This window comes from Lacerta agilis, chromosome 8 (genome assembly GCF_009819535.1).
Source record: "Lacerta agilis isolate rLacAgi1 chromosome 8, rLacAgi1.pri, whole genome shotgun sequence".
NCBI lineage: Eukaryota > Metazoa > Chordata > Lepidosauria > Squamata > Lacertidae > Lacerta > Lacerta agilis.
In genome coordinates, this window is record NC_046319.1 from 29,501,430 (window position 1) to 29,522,448 (window position 21,019).

General features: G+C 44.0%; 1 protein-coding gene across 1 annotated transcript in view; it reads right to left on the reverse strand.

Annotated features, from left to right (window-relative positions):
• ABCC12 (ATP binding cassette subfamily C member 12) overlaps positions 1-21,019 on the reverse strand; it is a 55,394-nt gene that overhangs the window by 19,780 nt on the left and 14,595 nt on the right. Inside the window, exons 11-21 of the mRNA XM_033157136.1 lie at positions 20,089-20,160; positions 16,577-16,701; positions 14,843-14,915; positions 11,882-12,085; positions 10,356-10,494; positions 8,821-8,895; positions 8,677-8,742; positions 5,163-5,252; positions 4,009-4,175; positions 3,127-3,264; positions 1,818-2,044 (exon numbers count right to left, since the gene is read on the reverse strand). Of these exons, the coding sequence (XP_033013027.1) occupies positions 1,818-2,044; positions 3,127-3,264; positions 4,009-4,175; positions 5,163-5,252; positions 8,677-8,742; positions 8,821-8,895; positions 10,356-10,494; positions 11,882-12,085; positions 14,843-14,915; positions 16,577-16,701; positions 20,089-20,160 (1,376 nt within the window). The remainder of the gene's footprint in view (positions 1-1,817; positions 2,045-3,126; positions 3,265-4,008; positions 4,176-5,162; positions 5,253-8,676; positions 8,743-8,820; positions 8,896-10,355; positions 10,495-11,881; positions 12,086-14,842; positions 14,916-16,576; positions 16,702-20,088; positions 20,161-21,019) is intronic.

The following is a 21,019-nucleotide window of genomic DNA, read 5'->3' on the forward strand; positions in this document are numbered from 1 at the left end:
AATGCAAGTAAGATTGCACAGAGTTAGATTCCAAGGGGACTTGGAATCCCTTCCTAATGAATATTCCTAATGAGTATTCATTCTGGATTTGCAAACTTGAAGCAGTTGGCCACCACCTCCAAGAAAAGTCGTACAGTGCAACCTCAGGCCTGTCTCAGAAGTATGTCCCACAGAGGGCTCACCCATATTTGGGCTTGACCCCGTGTTTTGAACCTATTGTGTACTAATTGATTCCTCTGGGTTTGAGAGCATTTTTTCTTGTTCCATATCTGAGCCTTGTGGAAATCCAGTCTTACCTGCTAAATCAGATCCTATCAGATATGCAGAAAGAGAGATTCTGCTTAACTGAGAGTCAGTTCACGAGGATTTTCGCAAGGCATCGCTGCGGAACAACGAGAAAAAGTTCTTGGAACCAGGGGAATTGAATTAGTATACAATACAATCAAAATACAGGTCAAGCCAATGTGTGGATGAGCTGTGAATTCCATGGGGATTTCTCCAGGGAAGTGGGTGTAGGATTGAAGACTTAGGCCAGATCTATTTTAATTATCTGTAATATAATTATCTGTAGGATAATGAATTTATCCTGTTCATAAGGTCTCTGGGAGGGTTAGGATAGCATTGTGCATTTGTGAAAACAAGGGAAACAATTCCAAAGGGAAGCAGCACGTAATGGGTTACAGAAAGCAAACCGAGGTGGGTCTTTGAAGCATACCTGAACTGCAAGAAGCTAAGAAAGTAAAGTGGAAGCTACAGAATGGAGATGCTAGAGGCACCTTTGTGGGGAGGGACTTCTACAATTTTGAGAATGCCTCTTTCAGGCTGTCATTCCTCACAGTGGGTGGCAGGAATGCCAAGAGAACTGACTCTGCTGACCTCAGCACCAAAGAAGATCAATTACAGTGGTATCTTGGTTGTCAAACTTAATCCGTTTCGGAAGTCCATTCCAAAACCAAAGCGTTCCAAAACCAAGGCGCGCTTTCCCATAGAAAGTAATGCAAAATGACTTAATCCATTCCAGACTTTTAAAAACAACCCCTAAAACAGCAATTTATCATGAATTTTGCTATCTAACGAGACTACTGATCCATAAAATGAAAGCAATAATCAATGTACTGTGCAATAAAATAAATAAGACAGTATTATAGATGATAAAAATTAAAATTAATATTTTTTCCTTACCTGCACTAATGATAATCATTGTTTGGATGGGGGGCTTTTATACATTTCCGCAGTCACACAGTCAGCCAATCAGTAGCTGAACTGGGTTCCACACAGTCACAAAAACAAATTAACTGAAAAAGCCTCAAAAAGAAAACAAAAAACCCAGCAAAATAAACAGCAAAAACAAAAGCTGCAGACTTAATCTTTTCCAGAAGCCCATTTGACTTCCGAAATGTTTGAAAACCAATGCGCAGCTTGTGATTGGTGCAGGTGCCCTGGACATTCGGCTTCCGAAGAAAAGTTTGCAAGCAGGAACATTTAATTCCGGGTTTTCGGCGTTTGAGAACCAAGGCGTTTGAGAACCAAGGTACCACTGTAGTTGGGATAAAGGGGATATCTGGGGGATTAAAGCAGCCCAAAATGGAATGTGTCCCTTAGAGAGTGTGTTCTGGAAAGCAAGGGGGGGACTACAAACTGACAGGAGGTGAGGGTAGAATTAGAGATCAGTGGGTCCCCTTAACTTGCAAGGGGCAGAATGAGCACACAGATCAGATACACACTGCAGGGTTGTTGTTATTTTCAAAAGAAATTCTGGGGTAGGAAAAACAACCACATACCAGAGAAGGGTGGGTGGGTGGGAACGTCCAACTTACTGGAAGAGCAGAATGAAAATAATCATTAGGACAGCGACTCCAATTAGGAGGTAAGAAAACACAATGGCGACAATGACAATGATGGAGAGGACCATGAAAAGCTGCTGCAGAAACATTTCGGCATGAAACGGGAGCCGCACGTCCAGTTCGTCCATATCTTTAGAGAAGCGGTTCATTACTCTGCCAGTGGGAGTCGTATCAAAGAAACTCATTGGGCTCCGTAAGATCTGCGGATAAAAGGGGAGGGTGCGGTAAAATGACAACAACAAAGTGGGATGGCAGACATGTCTTCTGTGGCACTCAGTGTTTGGGATCGCAGATCTGTGCCAGCTTAATGTGAGCTGTGGTGTGAATACGCCGCTGGGCTGTTGTTTTTGTTTGGCGACTGGGCTGGTGGTGGTGGTGAGGGTCTTCTTTGTAAATCAGACTTGAAAGGACAAGCACAAATCGTGGTTTCATTTCTCACCATCGCCACCACAACTGTTAAGGGTGGGGGGGACGAAGCATGCACACGAGAATCAACAGCACTGCAATTGCAATAGCGGGGATGTAAAACAATTCTGTTCAAAATGGGAATGGTTTCAAAATGGGAGGCATCCCTGATGTAATAAAATGTAAAATGGCAGAGCAAACCATGGTGGAAGCTCGTGCAGTCCAGGCACGATCAGGCACTTCAGCAAACTGCACTAGGGTGCTGGGGAAACCAGGGGGCAGGTGAGGTCCTCTAAGATTCTCTATCTGGCCCTGAAACTCTCACCAAGTCTCTCCTCTCCCAGGCAACTCTCTCCACTGAACGTAGGAGCAGCAGAAGAGCCTGTTTGATCAGACCAAGGGCCCATCTAGTCCAGCATCCAGTTCTTACAGTGGCCAACTAGATGTCCCATTGGGAAGCTTGCAAGCAAGACGTGAGCACAAGAGCACTCTCCCCTCCTGCGGTTTTCACCAACTGGTATTCAGAAGCAGGACTGCCTCTGTTCAAGTAGCTTTATTGGTTGTTTGCCCAGGCCCAGCATTAATAGCCATCATGGTCAGGTAACTGATGGGGTCCATGGATAGCTCAACAGACCACCTAGATGCCACCATTCTGTTTAGCTAAAACATGTGCCCAATACCTCTCTATTTGTCAAATTTTCTCCGCTTTTGGGTTGCATGCTAAAATGTGGTGCTATTCTGAAAGCACGCCTTTCATAATTTCTAGGTAAAAAGAGTGACCCAGTGCCTTTCTGACAGCACATCATTGGACGATAAAAATCAAGCCAGCTTGTTAAATATGTAACTACCCTGTTTGCCACCTGGAGATTTGCGATACCTTGTGAAACATGGTGTCATGTAGTCTCGATGACGCCCGCAATGTTGTCTTAGTGAAAACAAAGCCTTTGATGAAGCTCAGGATAATCATGGAAACGATGCTCATTCCATAGATGAGTTGGTAGAAGCTGTAGTTTGCCTTTAAGGAATGGATTTTCAAAGAAAACTATAATTGAGAGCAGATTACTTTTCTCTCTCTCAAATAATGACAAATTGAGACACAGGAACATGGGGCAATTATCTGGACTATTTAATGAGATAAGACTCCATCAGGAAAGTTAGTGATTTTGCCAAACTGAACAAAACCCAACAATTTTGCAGTAAACATTTAAAATATATGGCAGCGTAGGAACTCTGCTTACTGATATAACCCTCTTTGTATTCTTCGTGTGAACTTGGGCGGCAATTCCATTAAAATATACATTCCTATTTCTATGCGTAGTTTGAGATCAGACCAGTTCAGACATAATGTCTATATAATAGTTTAGCACAACAAGAACAAGCTTGGGCTCACCTACTTCCTCTCCAGCATAGCCACAGGGAGGACTTTGAAAGCTTCCATTTTTTATTTTAGATTAACCACAGGTTGTCCGAACCCAACAGGCCATGATGAATCATAGCTGTGATTTGCTTAAACAAAGCAACTCCAAGCCACAGTTTAAGAAGCTGGCTTGTTTCAATAAACTGTAGTTAAGATGAACCACAGTTTATGGTTTGGGTGTAACACTAAACTGTAGATAGTTTAAAATGGAAGACAAGGGTTCAGATCCCTGCAGGCCTATCACCGCCTCTTAGCCTAACCAACCTCACAGAGTTGTTAGGACAAAACAGGGAGGAGGAGAACTGTTTTTGCCACCTTGTACTCTATGAAGGAAAGGTGGGCTTTATATGTAACAGATAAATGTATACAAATAAAACACATTATAGTGCTGAAAGGTGTGCTTACCTTTAAGCCCTGCCTTAACCAGTAACTCAACCACCAGTTGCTGAAGGCTGAACAACCGATCATCAGAACAAAGAGAAGCACAATGAAGAACCACAGGATGAATCCTAAGAAGGGACCATCGGGCCAAGTTAGTAAACAGGGAATGAGTGGACACAATGCACTGGTGAGTGCCCATTTAGGGCTGAAATCAGATATGCATTTTCCTTTGGCCCAAAGTCCCACGAACGTCAGTGAAACTTGCTTCTGAATAAAAATGAATGGGAATTTGCTGCACTTTTCCTAGAAAAAGGGACAGGAGGGGCTGGTGCCCATTGAGACTGGTGGAGGGGAAGGCAGGGTGACCCATGGTTAAGTGGAGCCAGGGCCCATGACAGGCAGAACCAGTTTCATGCTAGCTCTGCCCCTCAGATGTGTAAAACCATTTAAAGCATCCATGTCTACTTAAAGGCCAGCACACACAAACACAAAGTAAACTCAGACTTTCTAAAACCAGACCACAGCACAGCTTCTGAAGCTTGGTTTATAATTAGTCGCTGAAAACCACAGCAAAAACATAATAATGGGTCTTTAAGGCTCATTTGATGATACTGGGGGGGACAGGGCTTGCCTGATTTTGCACCAAATTTCACAACTGTGCGGCAACCATCAAGACGGGTTTATTCCATGTGTCTGCCAACCTAATTGTCTTCAAGTGGTAATTCTGTCTTCCAGGGAACCTTGGGAACTGTAGTTCTCTGGGAGAGGAAGAGGGGCTACTATGGATCATTAATAGATCATGTATTGCACTCTTATCAACTTTAGTTCCCAGGATTCTTGGGGAGGGGGACATAGAAGTCTGTACCAATTTGTACAGGAGATATTCTCAGTAGCTTCTGGGCATGTGCTCAGTACATCGCCCTCAATGCTTAGTAGTTAGGGTGCCAGTCCCAACATATATATAAAATCAAGAGTGGACTTTCTTGGCAGCGTTGATTCCCGAGTAGTTCCCCATTTACATATTTGCATACAATAAAAGGTTGCATTTTAGCAGAAACCTACAATAACAAGGGTTTTCTTGGGGGGGGGGGGAAGAAGCTTGTTGCAGGATATACCTCCAGATGCCTTAATGTAAGCGTGGTAGGTTTTCCATCTAACAGAGCCTTCTTGCTTCTCCTCTTTCTGAACGAGTTGATTTGCAGGAGCTGGAGCGGAAACCATCGAGCATTTATTCACGCTGTAATGTTATCCAGCACTGACAAATCTCATGCATTTTAAGTAAAATTGGACGTCACTCGGGTCTATCAACTAAAATAAACATTTGAGGCTTCACAGGAGCCTCAGCGAAATGCTCTCTCACTGCCAGGTTCCCCCGGATGAAACCATATGGTAAATGCTACCTCTGCTTTCCTAATGGCTGTTGAATGAATTGGAATCCGTGACTGGAATTAAAAAGCAAAAGGGCATTGATTTGACGGGAAAGTGATCAATATTCCCCAGCCTTTGAATGCAAAACCTTATTGATGTGCTTGTTCTCCTTTCTGATCAAATATAAAGCTTTTTTAAAAAAAAATAGGGGGTGTGTGAAAACATTCAGCAAAGGCAGCAGTTTCTCTATCCCTTTTTCCTTTTTTGCAAATCATCTTCATTGGTTTCTTTTAATTTACATTCGTAGAATCACATGACAACATCTCAGTGCTCCTATGGCTAAGCATGTATTTCTAAATAATAATAAAGAAAACAAAAACACAAAAATGTGCTTAATTGCTTGATTCATTCATATTCCTTTTATACTTGACTTCCCGCCCCTTCTTACTTGGGTCCTCAGTTTCATTTATTTGAATGCCTCTCTTAACATGTCTATGAGTTTGTTTTCCTGTTTTTCCACTGTATTATAGTATTTTTTTTTCTTACAGAAGTAATTCTAAACCAGTCAAAATTTCAATTTCCCCATAATAGTCTTTCAAATATTGTTTGAATATGTTCCAGTCTTTTTAATTTTTTTGTTTTGTTTGATCTCTTATCTACTCAGTCAACGTGTCCATCTTCGCGTACTCCATTAATTTGGTCAACCAAACTTTTTTGGCCGGCAAACGTTCCCTTTTCCAGTTCTGTGCAGTCACAACCCTTGCTGCGGTGGTGGCGTACACAAATACTTTCTTTAAATCTTTTGGAATCTCATTTCCCACAATCCCTAATAGAAATGCTTCTGTTTTGGGGGGGGGGTGAGATTTTAAACATCCTTTTTAATTCGTTAAAATCACTTCCAACATTTATCTGAGGATTGTGGGGTTTTTTTTGTTTTTTTGTTTTTACATTAAGGCAACTCTGCTTGGTGTTAGATACCATCTATAGAAAACCTTCATATAGTTTTCCTTAATTGTATAACAGGTTGTGAACTTAAGGTCTTCCTTCCATAATTTCACCCATTCTGACAGCTGTATATTGCGTCCTAGGTCCACTGCCCACTCCACCATATCTGCCTTCACCTCCTCATCCTTTACCGACCACTCTAATAAGATTTCATACATTTTAGATATGGTTTTCTGGTTGTTATATAATAGATCTTGCTCAAATCTTGAAAGCTCTTTCCTGAAACCCCTCTTTTTGTCTTGTTTAAATAACTCATATACTTGGTGGCATTCTAGCCAGCTTGACACTTTATTTTTTATCTCGTCAAAATTCGTAAATTTCAATTGGTTATCTTCCTCACACAGGATTTCCTTGTATGTTGCCCAATCGTTTCTCATGTTGACCTTTTTTATACTCATGGCCTCCATGGGTGACAACCACCATAGTGTTTTTTGCTCCAAGATACCCTTATTTTTCACCCAGCTTCCTCCCCCCCCCCCCAAAAAAAAAGGAAAAAGGAAAACATTCAGCAAAGGGATCAGTTTCTCTTTTTCACTACAGCATGGTTTTGTTACGAAGCTGAGACAGGGACATTGCTGTCGATTTTTTTTTTTTTTCATTCTGAAGTGTTCCCATAACTTTTGTTCAGCTCAAAAAGCATCTTCAGCACACTTTTTGTCTGAGAATGTTTTAGGGGAAGAAATATGTTGAGTATAAGAGATGAGCCATATTTTCCAGTCTCTCCGAACAGTAAAAGTTGGAGGGTGAACAATCAAGGACACAGGCTGTACATTCAACAGAAAGACTTGCTTTATACCAAGCCAGATCATTTGCCTATGTAGCCCAAGGTCCGCTGTAGGCTTACAGCTTGTACAGTGGTGCCCCGCTAGACGAAAGTAATTCGTTCTGCGAAAATTTTCGTCTAGCGGTTTTTTCGTCTAGCGAAGCGGCAATGTAAACTGCGGTTTTCGCTAGATGGAAAAAAACCCGAAAAAAATTTGTCTTGCGAGGCAGCCCCATAGACTTTTTCGTCTTGCGGGGCAGCCTTCCGCTAGACGAATGCCTTTGTCTAGTGAGTTTTTCGTCTAGCGAGGCATTCGTCTAGCGGGGCACCACTGTAATTAAAATATTAAATAAATAAATAAATAATAAATTGTCCAGTGGCACCTTAGAGACCAACTACATTTGTTCTTGGTATAAGCTTTCGTGTGCATGCTGGTGCTACTGGACAATTTTCTTATATTTTTACAGTATATATTTCGACTGTGTCAGACCAACACGGCTACCTACCTGAATCTAGAAGCTTGTAGTTAAGGAAGAGAAGCCATCAGCACGACCCTTAGTTCAGGCAACGTGCTAGGCCAAAACTTTGCTTAACTCCCATCCCTAAACGATTAAGGTCCCAAACATCAGATAGACCGCCCCCTTCTCTGCATACCCTCTTAGGTGTTAAGATCAGCCGAGGGAGCTCCCTGCACTGCCCTCAGACGTTTGGGGGCAGGCAACCTGGGAAACGGCATTCTCTGTGGCAAGTCCTAGGTTGTGAAATTCCGTGTTCACAGAGGTGCACCTGGAACCTTCGTTATACAGTTGCAGTTATATGCTAAAGGCACACCTCTTCACCCCGGCCTTTGACACCAGTAGCATGCGCACATATATATATATATATATATAGACCCACCCTATTCCTGAGACTGCAATTGGTTTTCAGCACTGAATTTTAAATGGCTGCTGCCTGCTCTGGAATGTTATGGCAAAGGGCAGGAAACAAATCAAATTAACCCGGGATAGCTCTGTTGGTAGACCATGAGACTCTTATTCTCAGAGTCACGGGTTCAAGTCCCATTTTGGGCAAAAATATTCCTGCATTGTAGGGGGTTGGACTAGATGACCCTCGTGGTTCTTTCCAGCTCTGTGGTTCTGTAACAATAATGAGGAGGAGCAGGAGGAGAAGGATCCTGCACTGAACTTAAAGGTCCAGGGCAAAGTAAAGCAGGTACATGCTCCTCTCTGAAATCCGTGGCATGGAAAAAGGTCAGTATAAAGCATCTCCCTACATGCCATGCACAGGGCTAGCATCTGTAGTGATGGGGCCTTTGTGTGTACAGCACACATGTAGCCATCCATGTAAACTGAACCCTGACAGTTCCAGATCCCTTGAAAGCCTTTGGGTGCATAGGAGCCCCCCAGCTCAAGCGCCCACCCCAAGCATTACAGCGATACCCATTTAAATTTCTAATCGATTTAAACCAATTAGCAAGAGATTGTATGAAGTACCTGTGTCTCTTCTCACTTTGTGGTCGCTCCTGGATTCCTGGCTCAGCTCCTCAGAAATGTCGAAAGCTGGGGGATGCGAGAGAACTGTCAGGCGAGCAGTCAAAACCATTTCGAAAAGAAGATTATGATACTAAATGATCTCACCGGGATTTTCGGTTCCTATGTAAGAGATTTCGGGGACATCCTCCTGATCCTCCTCCACACGTACATCCACCATGTCTGAATAAAGGAGAGTGTCATGTGGAACCTGCAATAGAGAAATACACAGAGTGAATATTTTGTAAGAGAAGCCCAGCCAGAGCAAACCAAGGTCGCCTCTAACCCAGCATCCAGTTTCCGATGGTGGGAAGCTCCCCCTTGAAACAGGTTGTGAAGGCAATCCCTTCTATTAGTTTAAGTCCGGATGACATAACAGAGGTATTTAAATTATGTGTGGTGTGGAGAAAAGGAGAGGGGGGGTCATTATCTCATAATCCTGGCCCTCGGGGCCATGCAACGAAGCTGCATGTTGGAAGATTCCCACAGGAGGCAGTGATGGCCAATAGCGTGGGTGACTTTTAAAGGAAATCAGACAAGTCCATGAAGGAGAAGGCTATCAATGACTACTGGACATGGTTGTTAACTCCCTCCCCAGGGAAATCAGACAGTCCACACACATGCATTCAGGAAACATGCCATTATTATTATTATTATTATTATTATTATTATTATTATTATTATTATTATTAATTATTCTCCTTTTAAAATTGTCTAGGCTTTTGGACAATAGTCTCCTGGAGTTCTTATGCGACTCATTTTGTTGTCTGCAGTGCATTATAGTGCATTAAACTGTTTTTGTGGTTTTTTATTATGATGAGCTGACCTCCCATGAGGAAGGTCCAATTAGGCATTTGAAATAATAAAGGATGACTCTATCGGGGATGGAGGGAACTCAGGCCCAGGTACCAAGCGTTCCCCTCTCCCGACAGGTCGCTCTATCTGGCGCTTCAGACTCCCCCCAGGCCACCCCCTTCACTAGCCCTGCTTTGCATCTCAAATCTATATCATTGTTCCTGGCTAGAAATGTGTTCTTGAACTATAATTGTGCCTCTTGCTTCCCTGCTTGGAAGATGGAGAGGTGTGTGTGGGGGGGGGGGAAAGAAAGACCTTTGAAATGTAGCTATACAAAAAGTAGGAATCACATCCATTGCTCTGTGTTTTTTCCCCACCGGACCTCGTCCACCACTAGCATTGGCCCTTGGAAGATTCCCCAATGGGGAATGTGGCCCCCAGGCCGAACAAAGGTCCCCCACTCTTATTCTAGCTGTTAAGTATATAAGTAAGAAGAGTCATAACAACATACAAACAGCCTGCTGGATCAGGCCAAAGCCCAGCGTTCTGTTCTCACAGCAGCCATTCACATGCCCCAGTGGGATGCCTACGAGCAGGAGCCCAGCTTTCTGTGGTTTCCGGCAACTGGTATTAGGAAGCCCTGCTGCCTCCGACCACAGAAGCAGAGCATATCCATCATGGTTAGTTGCTTTGGGTATCCCTGCCCTCCCTCACTGGGTCCTCAAAGGCCCAGCAAACCCAGCCTCCGGTTACTGGCACACATCACCAAGATGGCCCCAGTAAAAAGCTGGCAGGCCACTGCTTCCTCTTGTTGTTTGCCCTGGTATGTCAGCGTTGAGGACTGGAACCCACCGGCGTTTCCTCCAAGTGCAGGTTTTCAATGAGATGAGCGTAACGCCCCTTCGTAGCCATCAGCGCTGCATGGGTACCACTCTCGCATATTCCTCCGCCTTCGAGCAATATGATTTCATCGCAAAATTCTAAGTACTGGCATCCATGTGTGTGTGTTTAAAGGCAATGGGGAGGGGGGGGAGAAAGAAAATTGGTTAAGTGGGAAATGAGCTGAAGGGAAATCGCACTGCAAAATGCATTTTCAGAATAAAGACAACTTTCAGTTTGTAGTTCAGAAAACATCAAATGTTCTGCCATCGTGCACCCTTGTTGAGGATAATAATTATAGTTTATAGATAAAATGCTACATTCTGTGCACCAGGCAAAGCGAGGAAGGGAGCGTGTCCCGATTCTCCCTCCCTCCCAACGTTGTTAGAGACATGTAAAGACTGCAATGCTTCAGGAACAATAAAGGTAGAAAAGTACTTTGAGTTTGGTGCAAACTGCAAGGAGACAACAGGCTGTTGCTGGGTTCTGCCTAGGGATGAATGAACCTGTCGGTTTTGGTTTCCCTCCATTTCTCGTTTTTCCAGTATTAAATTCAGTCCTCCACATTCCCGCACCTGTTTGCACTATTCAAATCGTGAAAATTCAGCAGCCATTATCCTTTAAAATGCTATGATACTGCTTTAAATGTACAGTGCAGATGGGGGCCTTATTATCAGCAATGCAAATGATGAGACAATATTGTCTACTTGCACCTGGGGCTAGTTTAGGGCAACACTCCTCGATTTTGAGGCCCCAGAAGCTGTTGGGCTACAACTCCCATCATCCCCAGTATGCTCAGCCAATGATCTGGAATAAATGCAAGTTGTGGTCCGACCAGAGACTGGACACATGTAGCACTCAGCACTTTCACTCCTCAGCATATGCCACCTGTGGTGTCTGCCTCACTCTTCCTAATGTTAGGGCCGGCCCTGTTCCCACACCTGTCTGAAGCAGAGGAACTAAATATTACTGCAGGGGGAAAGTCTAAGGGTGTGCTTAGCTTGAACTGCATGCATATTTTGTGCGTAGAATGGCTTCATCTATGTCAAGCAACAGCAAATTTTCAGCATCACTGAGAGGAAATACCTTTCTTTCTCTTCTTAATTATTTATTTATTTTTATTTTTTAAAAAAGCTGAGCCCCTTAAGCTTTGAGCTGTGGCTCTTGTGCCCCCTGCTGGTGTATTGATGTTATTTCATTTTTATCAAGCTGGCGGCAGGAGAGTAACAATGAAACAACGAAACAGAGCATCTGCCTTGCATGCAGAAGGTCCCGGGTTCAATCCCTGGCGTCTCCAGGTAGGGCTGGGAGACAACCTTGCCTGAAACCCCAGAGAGATGTTGGCAGTCAGTGTGGAAACTACTGAGCTAGATGGACCAATGGCCTACCTCTTATAAGGCTTCCTCTGTTCCAGCCGTTGGGTCTGTCCTATGTAAAACTAAAAACAAATTCATATGCTAAGCTATTGAAACCCGTTCCCTTCCATTTCCATTACCTGCAGCTGATGAGTAACAAGGAGGATAGTCTTGCCTCGTAGCGCTTCTTTGATGCATGCTTCAAAAATATACTTGCCAACATGTGCATCAACCGCTGACAAGGGATCGTCCAATAAGTAAATGTCTCTGTTGGCATACACAGCACGAGCTAAGCTGATTCGCTGCTTCTGGCCTCCAGAAAGGTTGAGCCCCCTTTCCCCTATCTTTAAAAGGGAAGAATTGCTATATTCAATATATATAATGTGTTGTATGCAATCAGGGGTGCCAACCTGAATAAAATATGGAGGGGCAGGTAAGGCCCCCTCCCCCGGCATAATCAATCACAAGATGTGACACATACAAACACCATTTGATGGGGGGGGGGGCTGGCTCCCTCAAATATTTTATTGGGAGGGGGCTGAAGGGACTTCGGCCCCTAGGAGTTGGCTCCTATGTATCCAACATAGTGCTAAGTTAAAGTCCATTAGCAGCATCCTTATTCCCATTAGGAACTGTTTTGCACCCAAGGAACTCTGTTGCACAAGGGAATGCATAAGCAAGCTGCTGGTTACTTTGTTGCACAATGGAATGCGCAGGGTGTTGTGCAATGTGCTTCCACGAGAGCAACTGCTGCATTGGATTCCTCTGTTGCGCAACATTAAAACCATTCTGCCCGCTAACGCAAGAGCAAACTTGCCAAACCAGTCCATTTTGTCTAGGTAGTGGCTTTGGCCAACTAGTTAAGCACCGCAATCAGCATAACCAAATAAGTTGCTCTGTGCTACAGAACAAATGGGTGTGCCTTCCTCTCCCACCCCACCCCCCACAGCTGCTGGGTAGGAGAACCCGCAGCTAGAGTGGTCTGTGTGAGCTGAGCTGGACGCAGGCTGGAAGCTGGAGACACAGAGACACGTTTGCTCTGTGCTGGAAGAAAAGCTGCGACTAATGGAGAAGCAAGGTCTGTTGGGGTATTGTTGCTGTGAGCCCCTTCATCCTATGCAGAGGTTGCATAGATGTGTATCCAAACACCACCACAGTCTCAACTGACCTTCATTCCAAGGAAACTGAACCCTGGATAAGCACGGGAACCCCTGGAGACTTTCACGGCTCGGAGAATGGGGTGGAGTGGAACTATATAAATACACATTGTTATACCTCTACATTTCTGCAGCGAATTGCAGCTCAGATGGAAGAGGAGATCTATTTATAGGAGAATATCTATAAAGGGAGTTTGCGTGTGTGCTTCTCCAGATTATTCTTCTGGGGATATGTCCCATGGTAGACACTTGGACAGCTCTGCAGACACACACTCCATTGAGGCACCTGGTGTCTTTTTCAAATATCTGCCATGGCAGTACAGAAAAAGCTCAAATGTGATTGAGTTCCGAGCTAGATTACACATAATAATAATCCCAGGTAGAGAGTGCCCTTAATATCAATTTAAACTGACAAGGTGGCCTGTGGGGGGCACAGCGCCAAAATCCATTATTGTAGTATTTCTATCCCAACCCCAACCCCATTCCCTAAATATGGACCTGCTTTCATTGCAATCAGTCACAGGGGGGAAACAGAGCAATCCAGGTGGAAATGAAACAGGAAGACCCTGGGATTTTTGTTTGTTGCTTTTGTGGCTCTTTTGAAAATTAGGTGAGGTGCTTAAAAAATAAAACAGATCCAGACAGAGCTTCCCTATTGTGCTCCCGTTAAATTGTCCGAGACAAAACATGCAAAGGGTGTCTTGGCCCTGAGATAAATTAGAGTTTCATCTTCAATCATATGGCTGCCTTGAAAGGTGGAAGAAAGGGTTTCACCCACCCCCTGTGTTGCTAGCTAACAAGTCTGAGGGCAGGTTGTTGTATTTGGGATTTTGATTTTTTTTTTTTAGTTTGCAGATAAGGTACCGGTAAGTGGAGGCATGAAAAAAATATATATAATTAAGCATGGCATGGAGAAAGTGAGTAGAGAAGTGGTTGGTTCCCCTCCCCCATAACACTAGAAGGGCATAAGGAAAGAAGATGAATGCTGGAAGATTCAAGACAAATAAAAGGAAGTGTTCCTTCATGCAACACATAGTTAAACTGAAGAAGTGTGCATGCACACGAAAGCTTATACCCAGAACAAACTTAGTTGGTCTCTAAGGTGCTACTGGACAATTTATTTATTTATTTATTTCGGCTGCATCAGACCAACACAGCTACCTACCTGAAAATAGTTAAACTATGGAACTTGCTCCCACAGGAGGCAGAGATGGGTACCAAATTGGATGACTCTAAAAAGAGGACTAAACTAATTCATGGAGAACAAGGCTATCAATGGCTATGCTCTGCTTCCACAAGTGGATGCAGTAATGCTTCTGCATACTAGTTGCTGGAAAGTGCTCTTGCGCTCAGCTCCTGCTAGCGGGTTTCCCACAGGCATCCAGCTGGCCACTGTGAAAACAGGATGCTGGACTAGATGGACCATTGGCCTGATCCAGCAGGCTGAGTAACACGTCACAGGGGTCACTGACCATTTGGGGCCTGCGGGCCAATTTGCAAACCAGAGAAACTGTTGTGGGAAAACACACAGAGAGAGCAACCTATTCTACTAGCTACAACAAAATGCTTCATTCAACAGCAGGAGTGGACTAGAGAAGGCCTCTGCAGGCAAATGTGTGCCACAGTTGCCACACTGGCACTCCCCGTAAGGGACGTCTAATCCACATAGCAATTTATTGTACATGTCAGGAAGTGTACACTGATGCTAGATTTATTGTTGCCCTTGTGTGCTTTCATGCACCTCCCCAGTCCCCAGTCCCAGCCAGTGAAATCAAAAGGGACTTGGCAAGATTAATTTGACAATGCCTTGACAGATAGGGTAAGAATAGGAAAGCTGTTTCACTATGAATTAAAGCCCTTACAGAAGGGCATTTGTCATAAAATGGCGCACGATAGCATGCGCTGAATGTCCAAGTTAAATGCAGCTTGTATTAAGACACTTACTTCAGTCATATCTCCGTATGGAAGAAGGTCCATATCTGACTTCAGGCTGCAGACTTCAATGGCATAATTGTACCTTTAAAAAAATGGAGCATTCAGACTCTTGCAAATCACTATTTCTTTCCAAGCAAGAGAGCCACTGCTAGTTTTGTAGACTTGAACTAAGTATATACTAATACATAAAAATCACTAATAGCACGCTGGCTTTCAGCTTGCTCCCAGGCAAAATTCAAAGTGGAACTAACAATGTTGGAAGCCACCTTAGGTCAATTTAGCTCCGTAATGTCTATATGGAATGGTAGGGGCTCTCCATGATTTCAGACAGGAGACATCCCCAAACTTACCTGGAAATGTCAGGGATTGAACCTGGGAACTTCTGTATGCAAGGCAGATGCCTTACCACTGAGCTATGGCTCTTCCTCTGGTTTTTACCTGCACTGCTCTAAGTAGTATGGGATCAGGATAGCTGAAGGACCACCACCTCCCATTCGCTCTACTCACCCATTTCCCACAGCATCAGAAGTCCTGCCAAGCATCCTGCCCCTTGCAGAGGCCCAAATGGTCAGGGTGGCACCCCGACTGTGGAACCAGACCTTGACTCATCTCTTCAACTTTAGATGAACTGTAAATTGTCTAGCTTTTAGCTTGGTTTGAAGTCTGTCTCCCTCACTGCTATTCTGCTCTGGGTTTTATCACGTAAAATAGATTAAGGCTATCCTAACCATGTCTACTCAGAAGTATGCTGGATTCAATGGGACATGCTCTGAGGTCAGTGGGGTTAGAATTGCAGCAGTAAGCAACACTTGCTGCTTTATGGTCCAGCCAGCCTATATAAGGCTTCTTCAGTTGGAGTTGGGCACTTGCTGAGACAACAACTAGCAAAGCTAGCTCAGCAGAAACCTAGGAGCTCTCCAATGTGCTGAAGGTGCTCTGGGTGCCTGGAACTCCTGATAAGACAATGCTGGATGAAATGTGGCCATTGATAGTGGGGTGAGAAAGAAAAGTTGCCTCCCCTGAGCTAGATGGATGGTTGTCACTCACCACAAGGCAGTTTGCTCCATTTATAAAGCTGGTTTTAATTAATCTCCCCAAATTAAAAAGCAATATGCATAGATTGAAATGACACTAATTAGAGATGCCATGTCTCATTAGCTGCTGTTTTTGATTTTTGAGGGATGCCTCTGTTGGTGAGCCAGTGGCAGATTTAACACATTCAGAGGTTGTTACGAATTGTTGTTGTTGTTGCTGTTGTTGTTGTTGTTGTTGTTGTTGTTATCCTCTTGTTCTACACTTTCAAAGCACAACCCGTGGCAGTTGGAATCTGACACACACCACACGGCAATACAAACTGGGGGTGATAAATGAAACATGAGGACCGTTATGTCAAAAAAAAAAAAAGTGACCCCCCCCCTGGCAGACAAAGTCAGGTTGACCTCACTAAGGGTGGGTGCCTCTCCCTGCACCTTGGGAGAAGAAGATCCCAAAATAAACATGTGAGTGCCTGGAATGCGCTCCGACACACCATAAGATCACAGCCTCATAGTAATTTAACTTGTATTGCTCCTTAGTGATGTGTTGGGTAGAATCCTGCCTGCACACTTCATGTAAAATGACTAGAGAAAGCTAATGTTCAGGAAGGAACCTGCAATGTTCCTGAGGCAGGCATACACACACACACACACACACACACACACAGACAGACAACCTCATTATCCTCTTGTCTAATTTTATATTTACTTCTGCTCATCGTATGCTTCTTCAAAAAGAACGTTGTCTCTGACGCTCCCGTGAAATATCCATGCCTGCTGAGACACGTATGCCAAAGTCCCACCCACCGCAACAGTCCCCTCATGGAGGTACATCTGAAACAAGCAGAGTGCATAATTATTTTATCAGCTGAAAACGTTCTGTCTTGCTCCCCGCCCCCCTTTTAAACAGAACCAGCTCAAAGTGGATTACACAAACACAAAGTTACAATTACGTATCATCGAAGAATAGATTGTTACAATAGAATCAGCACAATTTTCATTTTTAAAAAAACAACTCAGCTCAGGCTACAAAAATCAGTTTCATACTTTAAACCAAGGATTGAGAACTTCAGGTCTGGGTGTGGCTCTCCCCGGCCTTTCTATCTGACCCTTAAGACTCTTCCTAGCCACACCTATTCTCCCCAGGTCACACCCCTCTTTGGCCCTGCTTCCCATGCTCCTCGATAGTTTTTGCAGGGCTGAAATGCGTCCTTGAACTCTGATAAGGCTCCTTGATTGTCCAGCTGGAGGACAGACAGGCGCATGTGTGGCTGCAGCAACTAACCTGCTGTGCAAAAGTAAAATTCATATTTATCGTCCCACCCACTTTGGGTTCTGGTCCTGCCCACCACTGGAATGCGGCCCTCAGAAGTTTTCCTGGGAGAGCCCTTGGGCTGAAAAAGGGGGGGGGGTCCCCACCTTGGCAATAAACCTAGGAGCAGCATCAAGCAATTCAGGATAAGAACTTCTGCATCCTATGAATGCTTACTCGGAAGTGCCTGCTGAGCTGAGTGGCATTTACCTGCAAGTAAGTGCCCATACGACTGCAAACTTGAGAGGATGTATTGTAAAAAACCGCCTGATGTCTACAGCACATGCTACCCACCCTGAAAAGCACAGCTTCAGAGAACACTGTTGCACTGCTGGTGTTTAGTCTGGATTCTCCTAATCACTCCATTACAGAAAATCAAATGCATAGAGAGGTGCCCTGATTACATCTAATTGAAATTGAGTGCTAAGTGAGTGACACAGATTTTGTAATAGTGGCGGAGAGCAGCTTCAAGAGCAGATTAGCTGCCTGCTTCCTTTTCTTCCTCTTGCTCCTAATTCAGTGGCATGCATTTCTGAATTTCCATATTTTATAGGCAATCCTTCGTGCTCAGGGCAGAAGTGGGGGACGTGTGGCCCTCCAGGTGCCAAAGGACCACAATCCTCCCCCCCCCCATGAGCAAAGCTCACGGGAGTTGGAATCCAACAACATTTAGAGGGTGGCACATTCCCCACCGCCGGTCTAGAGAAACTTAAGCAGTGTATACTAAAAAAAATAAAAGGTGCAAACATTAGTAAAAAGGAAAATGGGCCTTAGAAAGCAAGCATGATTACATTTTCAGTTGTTATAAAGCATCACCATGTGCTCTGCGTTCATCTGGAGAGCTCAGTGCAGTTTTGGGCTGCATTTGGGGACAGGCTAAAATGTTAAGTGAAACAGAAGTGGATTGTTAGTTTTGGTGAGCAAGGCATGCAAGAGGAAGGGAGGAGCTTGTCTGCTAGCCACAGCTATTAATAGATATGTCGGCCATTCTCCCAGTATGGACCAGGAGAGCTTGACCACAGCTGTTCAGGCACTGGTGGCTCCAAGGTTGGATTACTGCAATGCACTGTATTGTAGAGCTTCCCTTTGTGCTTGACCTGGAAGCTGCAGTTAGTGCAGAATGTGGCAGCTAGACTCGGAGCGGCCGCCAAGACCATATAACACTGGTCCTGAAAGACCTACATTGGCTCCCAGTATGTTTCCAAGCACAATTCAAAATGTTGGTGCTGACCTTTAAAGCCCTAAACAGCCCAGTATACCTGAAGGAGCATCTCAACCCCCATCGTTCAGCCCGGACACTGAGTTCCAGCTCCAAGGGCCTTCTGGCGGTTCCCTCACTGCAAGAAGTGAAGTTACAGGGAGCCAGGCAGAGGGCCTTCTTGGTAGAGCACCCTCCCATCAGATGTCAAGGAAATTAACAACTATCTGACTTTTGGAAGACATCCGAAGGCAGCCCTGTTTAGGGAAGTTTTTAATGTTTGATGCTTTATTGTGCTTTTAATATTCTGTTGGAGCCACCCAGAGTGGCTTGGGAAACCCAGCCAGATGGGCAGGGTATGAATAAAAATTATTATTATTATTATTACTACTACTACTACTACTACTACTAGCTGACCCGGCCACGCGTTGCTGTGGCTGCTTTAGTGTAATGGGAAAGGAAGATGCAGTATAATAGAGAAATTGATGTCTTATCATAGGTCTTTGCATTGAAGTTGAGGTAGTTTTGGTTTTCTTTTCTTGCTCATTATTGTTTATGTGTATATAACTCATTATTAGTATTGTTGTATTTGCTGATTCCTTTTTTTTGAATTGTTTGTATGTCTTGGTTTGATGTTGTTGATGTGCATTGGAGGGCAGTATATTTGTTTGTACAGTATCAGGTTAGGCCATCCGAACCCAGAAATGGTGGACGGAACATTTGCAGCCGGCCTGACTGTGCCGTTGCTTCGCTGTGTACCTGCCCATTCTATCAGCAGGCTATCTTGGTGTTAGCAGGCGGCTTAGCTTTCCTACCGATCTGTCTGCCCTCCCAAAAGGCGGACGGGACGTTTCCGGGCGGCATGGCTAGGGCGTGACTTCTCTCTATAGCTGCTGCAGACGGCATCTAAAAGCCACCAAGGCCAAACTCCGTCTTTGTGTGCGGGCTGCCTTTTGCAGGCGGCGTGCCTGTTGATTGGATGGTGGCAGTGACATCAAGGGGGAAGGAGGAGGGATTGGCAACAGGTGTTGTGTGTTGTGCTATTTAGCGTCCACTGGAGGGTTCTTTTTTTTGCACAAATTCATGGATTTACCTGGGGAAAGTGTGATATTTTTACAATCTAGGTACCTAAGATCCTTTCCATATAGGCAAGGCATGTTGTGTCCAAATCTGACATCAAATGGTCAAGCGGTTACGGAGAAAGGTGAAAACAAACAAACATGCAGCTTGAAGGATTTTATATATATAGATTATTATTATTATACAATGTTGTAGCATGGTTGCTGACATGTAACACCTCTCTCAGAGATCTGCACTGGTTGTTACTAACTTGTTACCTTTCCCTTACCCCCTATGTGCTCATTTGGCCTCTCCAATCTGCGAAACCTGCACTGTTACAGGTGCCACGGGATACTTGTTCTTCACTTGTAACAAATCAACATTTTAGTGTGGCAACACCTACACTTTGGAACTCCCTGCCTATTGACAGAAGCTGAGTGGAGATTTGAACCCTGATCCCCCAGGCCATAGGCTGACACTCTAGACACTGCACAACACATGCTTGATGCCTATACTTCGCAAGTGCTGAGGTTGATATTCTTATTTGACCAATACAACCACAGAATAATTTAATACAGAAAAATGTACAACATTACAAGTAACTCCACTAGATGGTGTGCGTTTTCTGCAAAATGTTTAAAAGGTAGCATACCTGCCCCAATATCGCTGACATGATAGAGCTCTTTCCACTTCCAACATGTCCGCAAATCCCTAAAACCTTGCCCTATGAAGAAAATATATTTTGAAACAGATCTATTCATAGCAATTGTGCATTTTCCCCAACTGGTATGCTACATGAACATGCACTGAGTGATTGCTTAGCTCTTAACTGTAGCACATTGAAGTCAGAAAGAAATGTTAGAAAAAATTTATTAGAAATAGAATTACCTCAGTTAAGTGCATAGCTATCACTGTCTACTTTACTTCTAGGCCCCATCTGCACTGTATACTTAAAGCAGTATTATACCATTTTAATTAGTCATGGCTTCTCCCAAAGGATTCTGAGACATACTATTTTCTGCATCATGGATAACGTTGGCCCATTAAGTTCTGACACCCATCAAAGCTAGACTTTCAGAGAAAGGTCCATCAATAACATTGCCATGTCTAATACTTTACACACAAAGTATGTGCAAGAGCTGAGAAATCTGTGCTTTGTTTCCTTCCTGTGAGAAACAATTCTTTTGGTTCTTGTTTTCTGTTTTCCTTGGGAGAAGCTATGACTGTTCAAAGAGATGCAATAGATATACAGTGCAGATGAGACTTTAATCTCCCTCTGATCTCAATTTTCACCGTTCCCCCGCCCAACCATGGGCCATAGCCAACTAAGTTTTAATCAGAGTAGACCCACTGAAATTACCTATCTGAAGAATATCTGAAGAAGTGTGCATGCACACGAAAGCTCATACCAAGAACAAACTTAGTTGGTCTCTAAGGTGCTACTGGAAGGAATTTATTTTATTTTATTTTGATTAATCTACCTAAGTTAGTCATGCCCATCAATTTCAATGGTTCTGCTTTGAGTAAAGATAGCACTGGATATAACCTGTGTTCTGTGCATGTATCTGCAACTCAAGTTAACA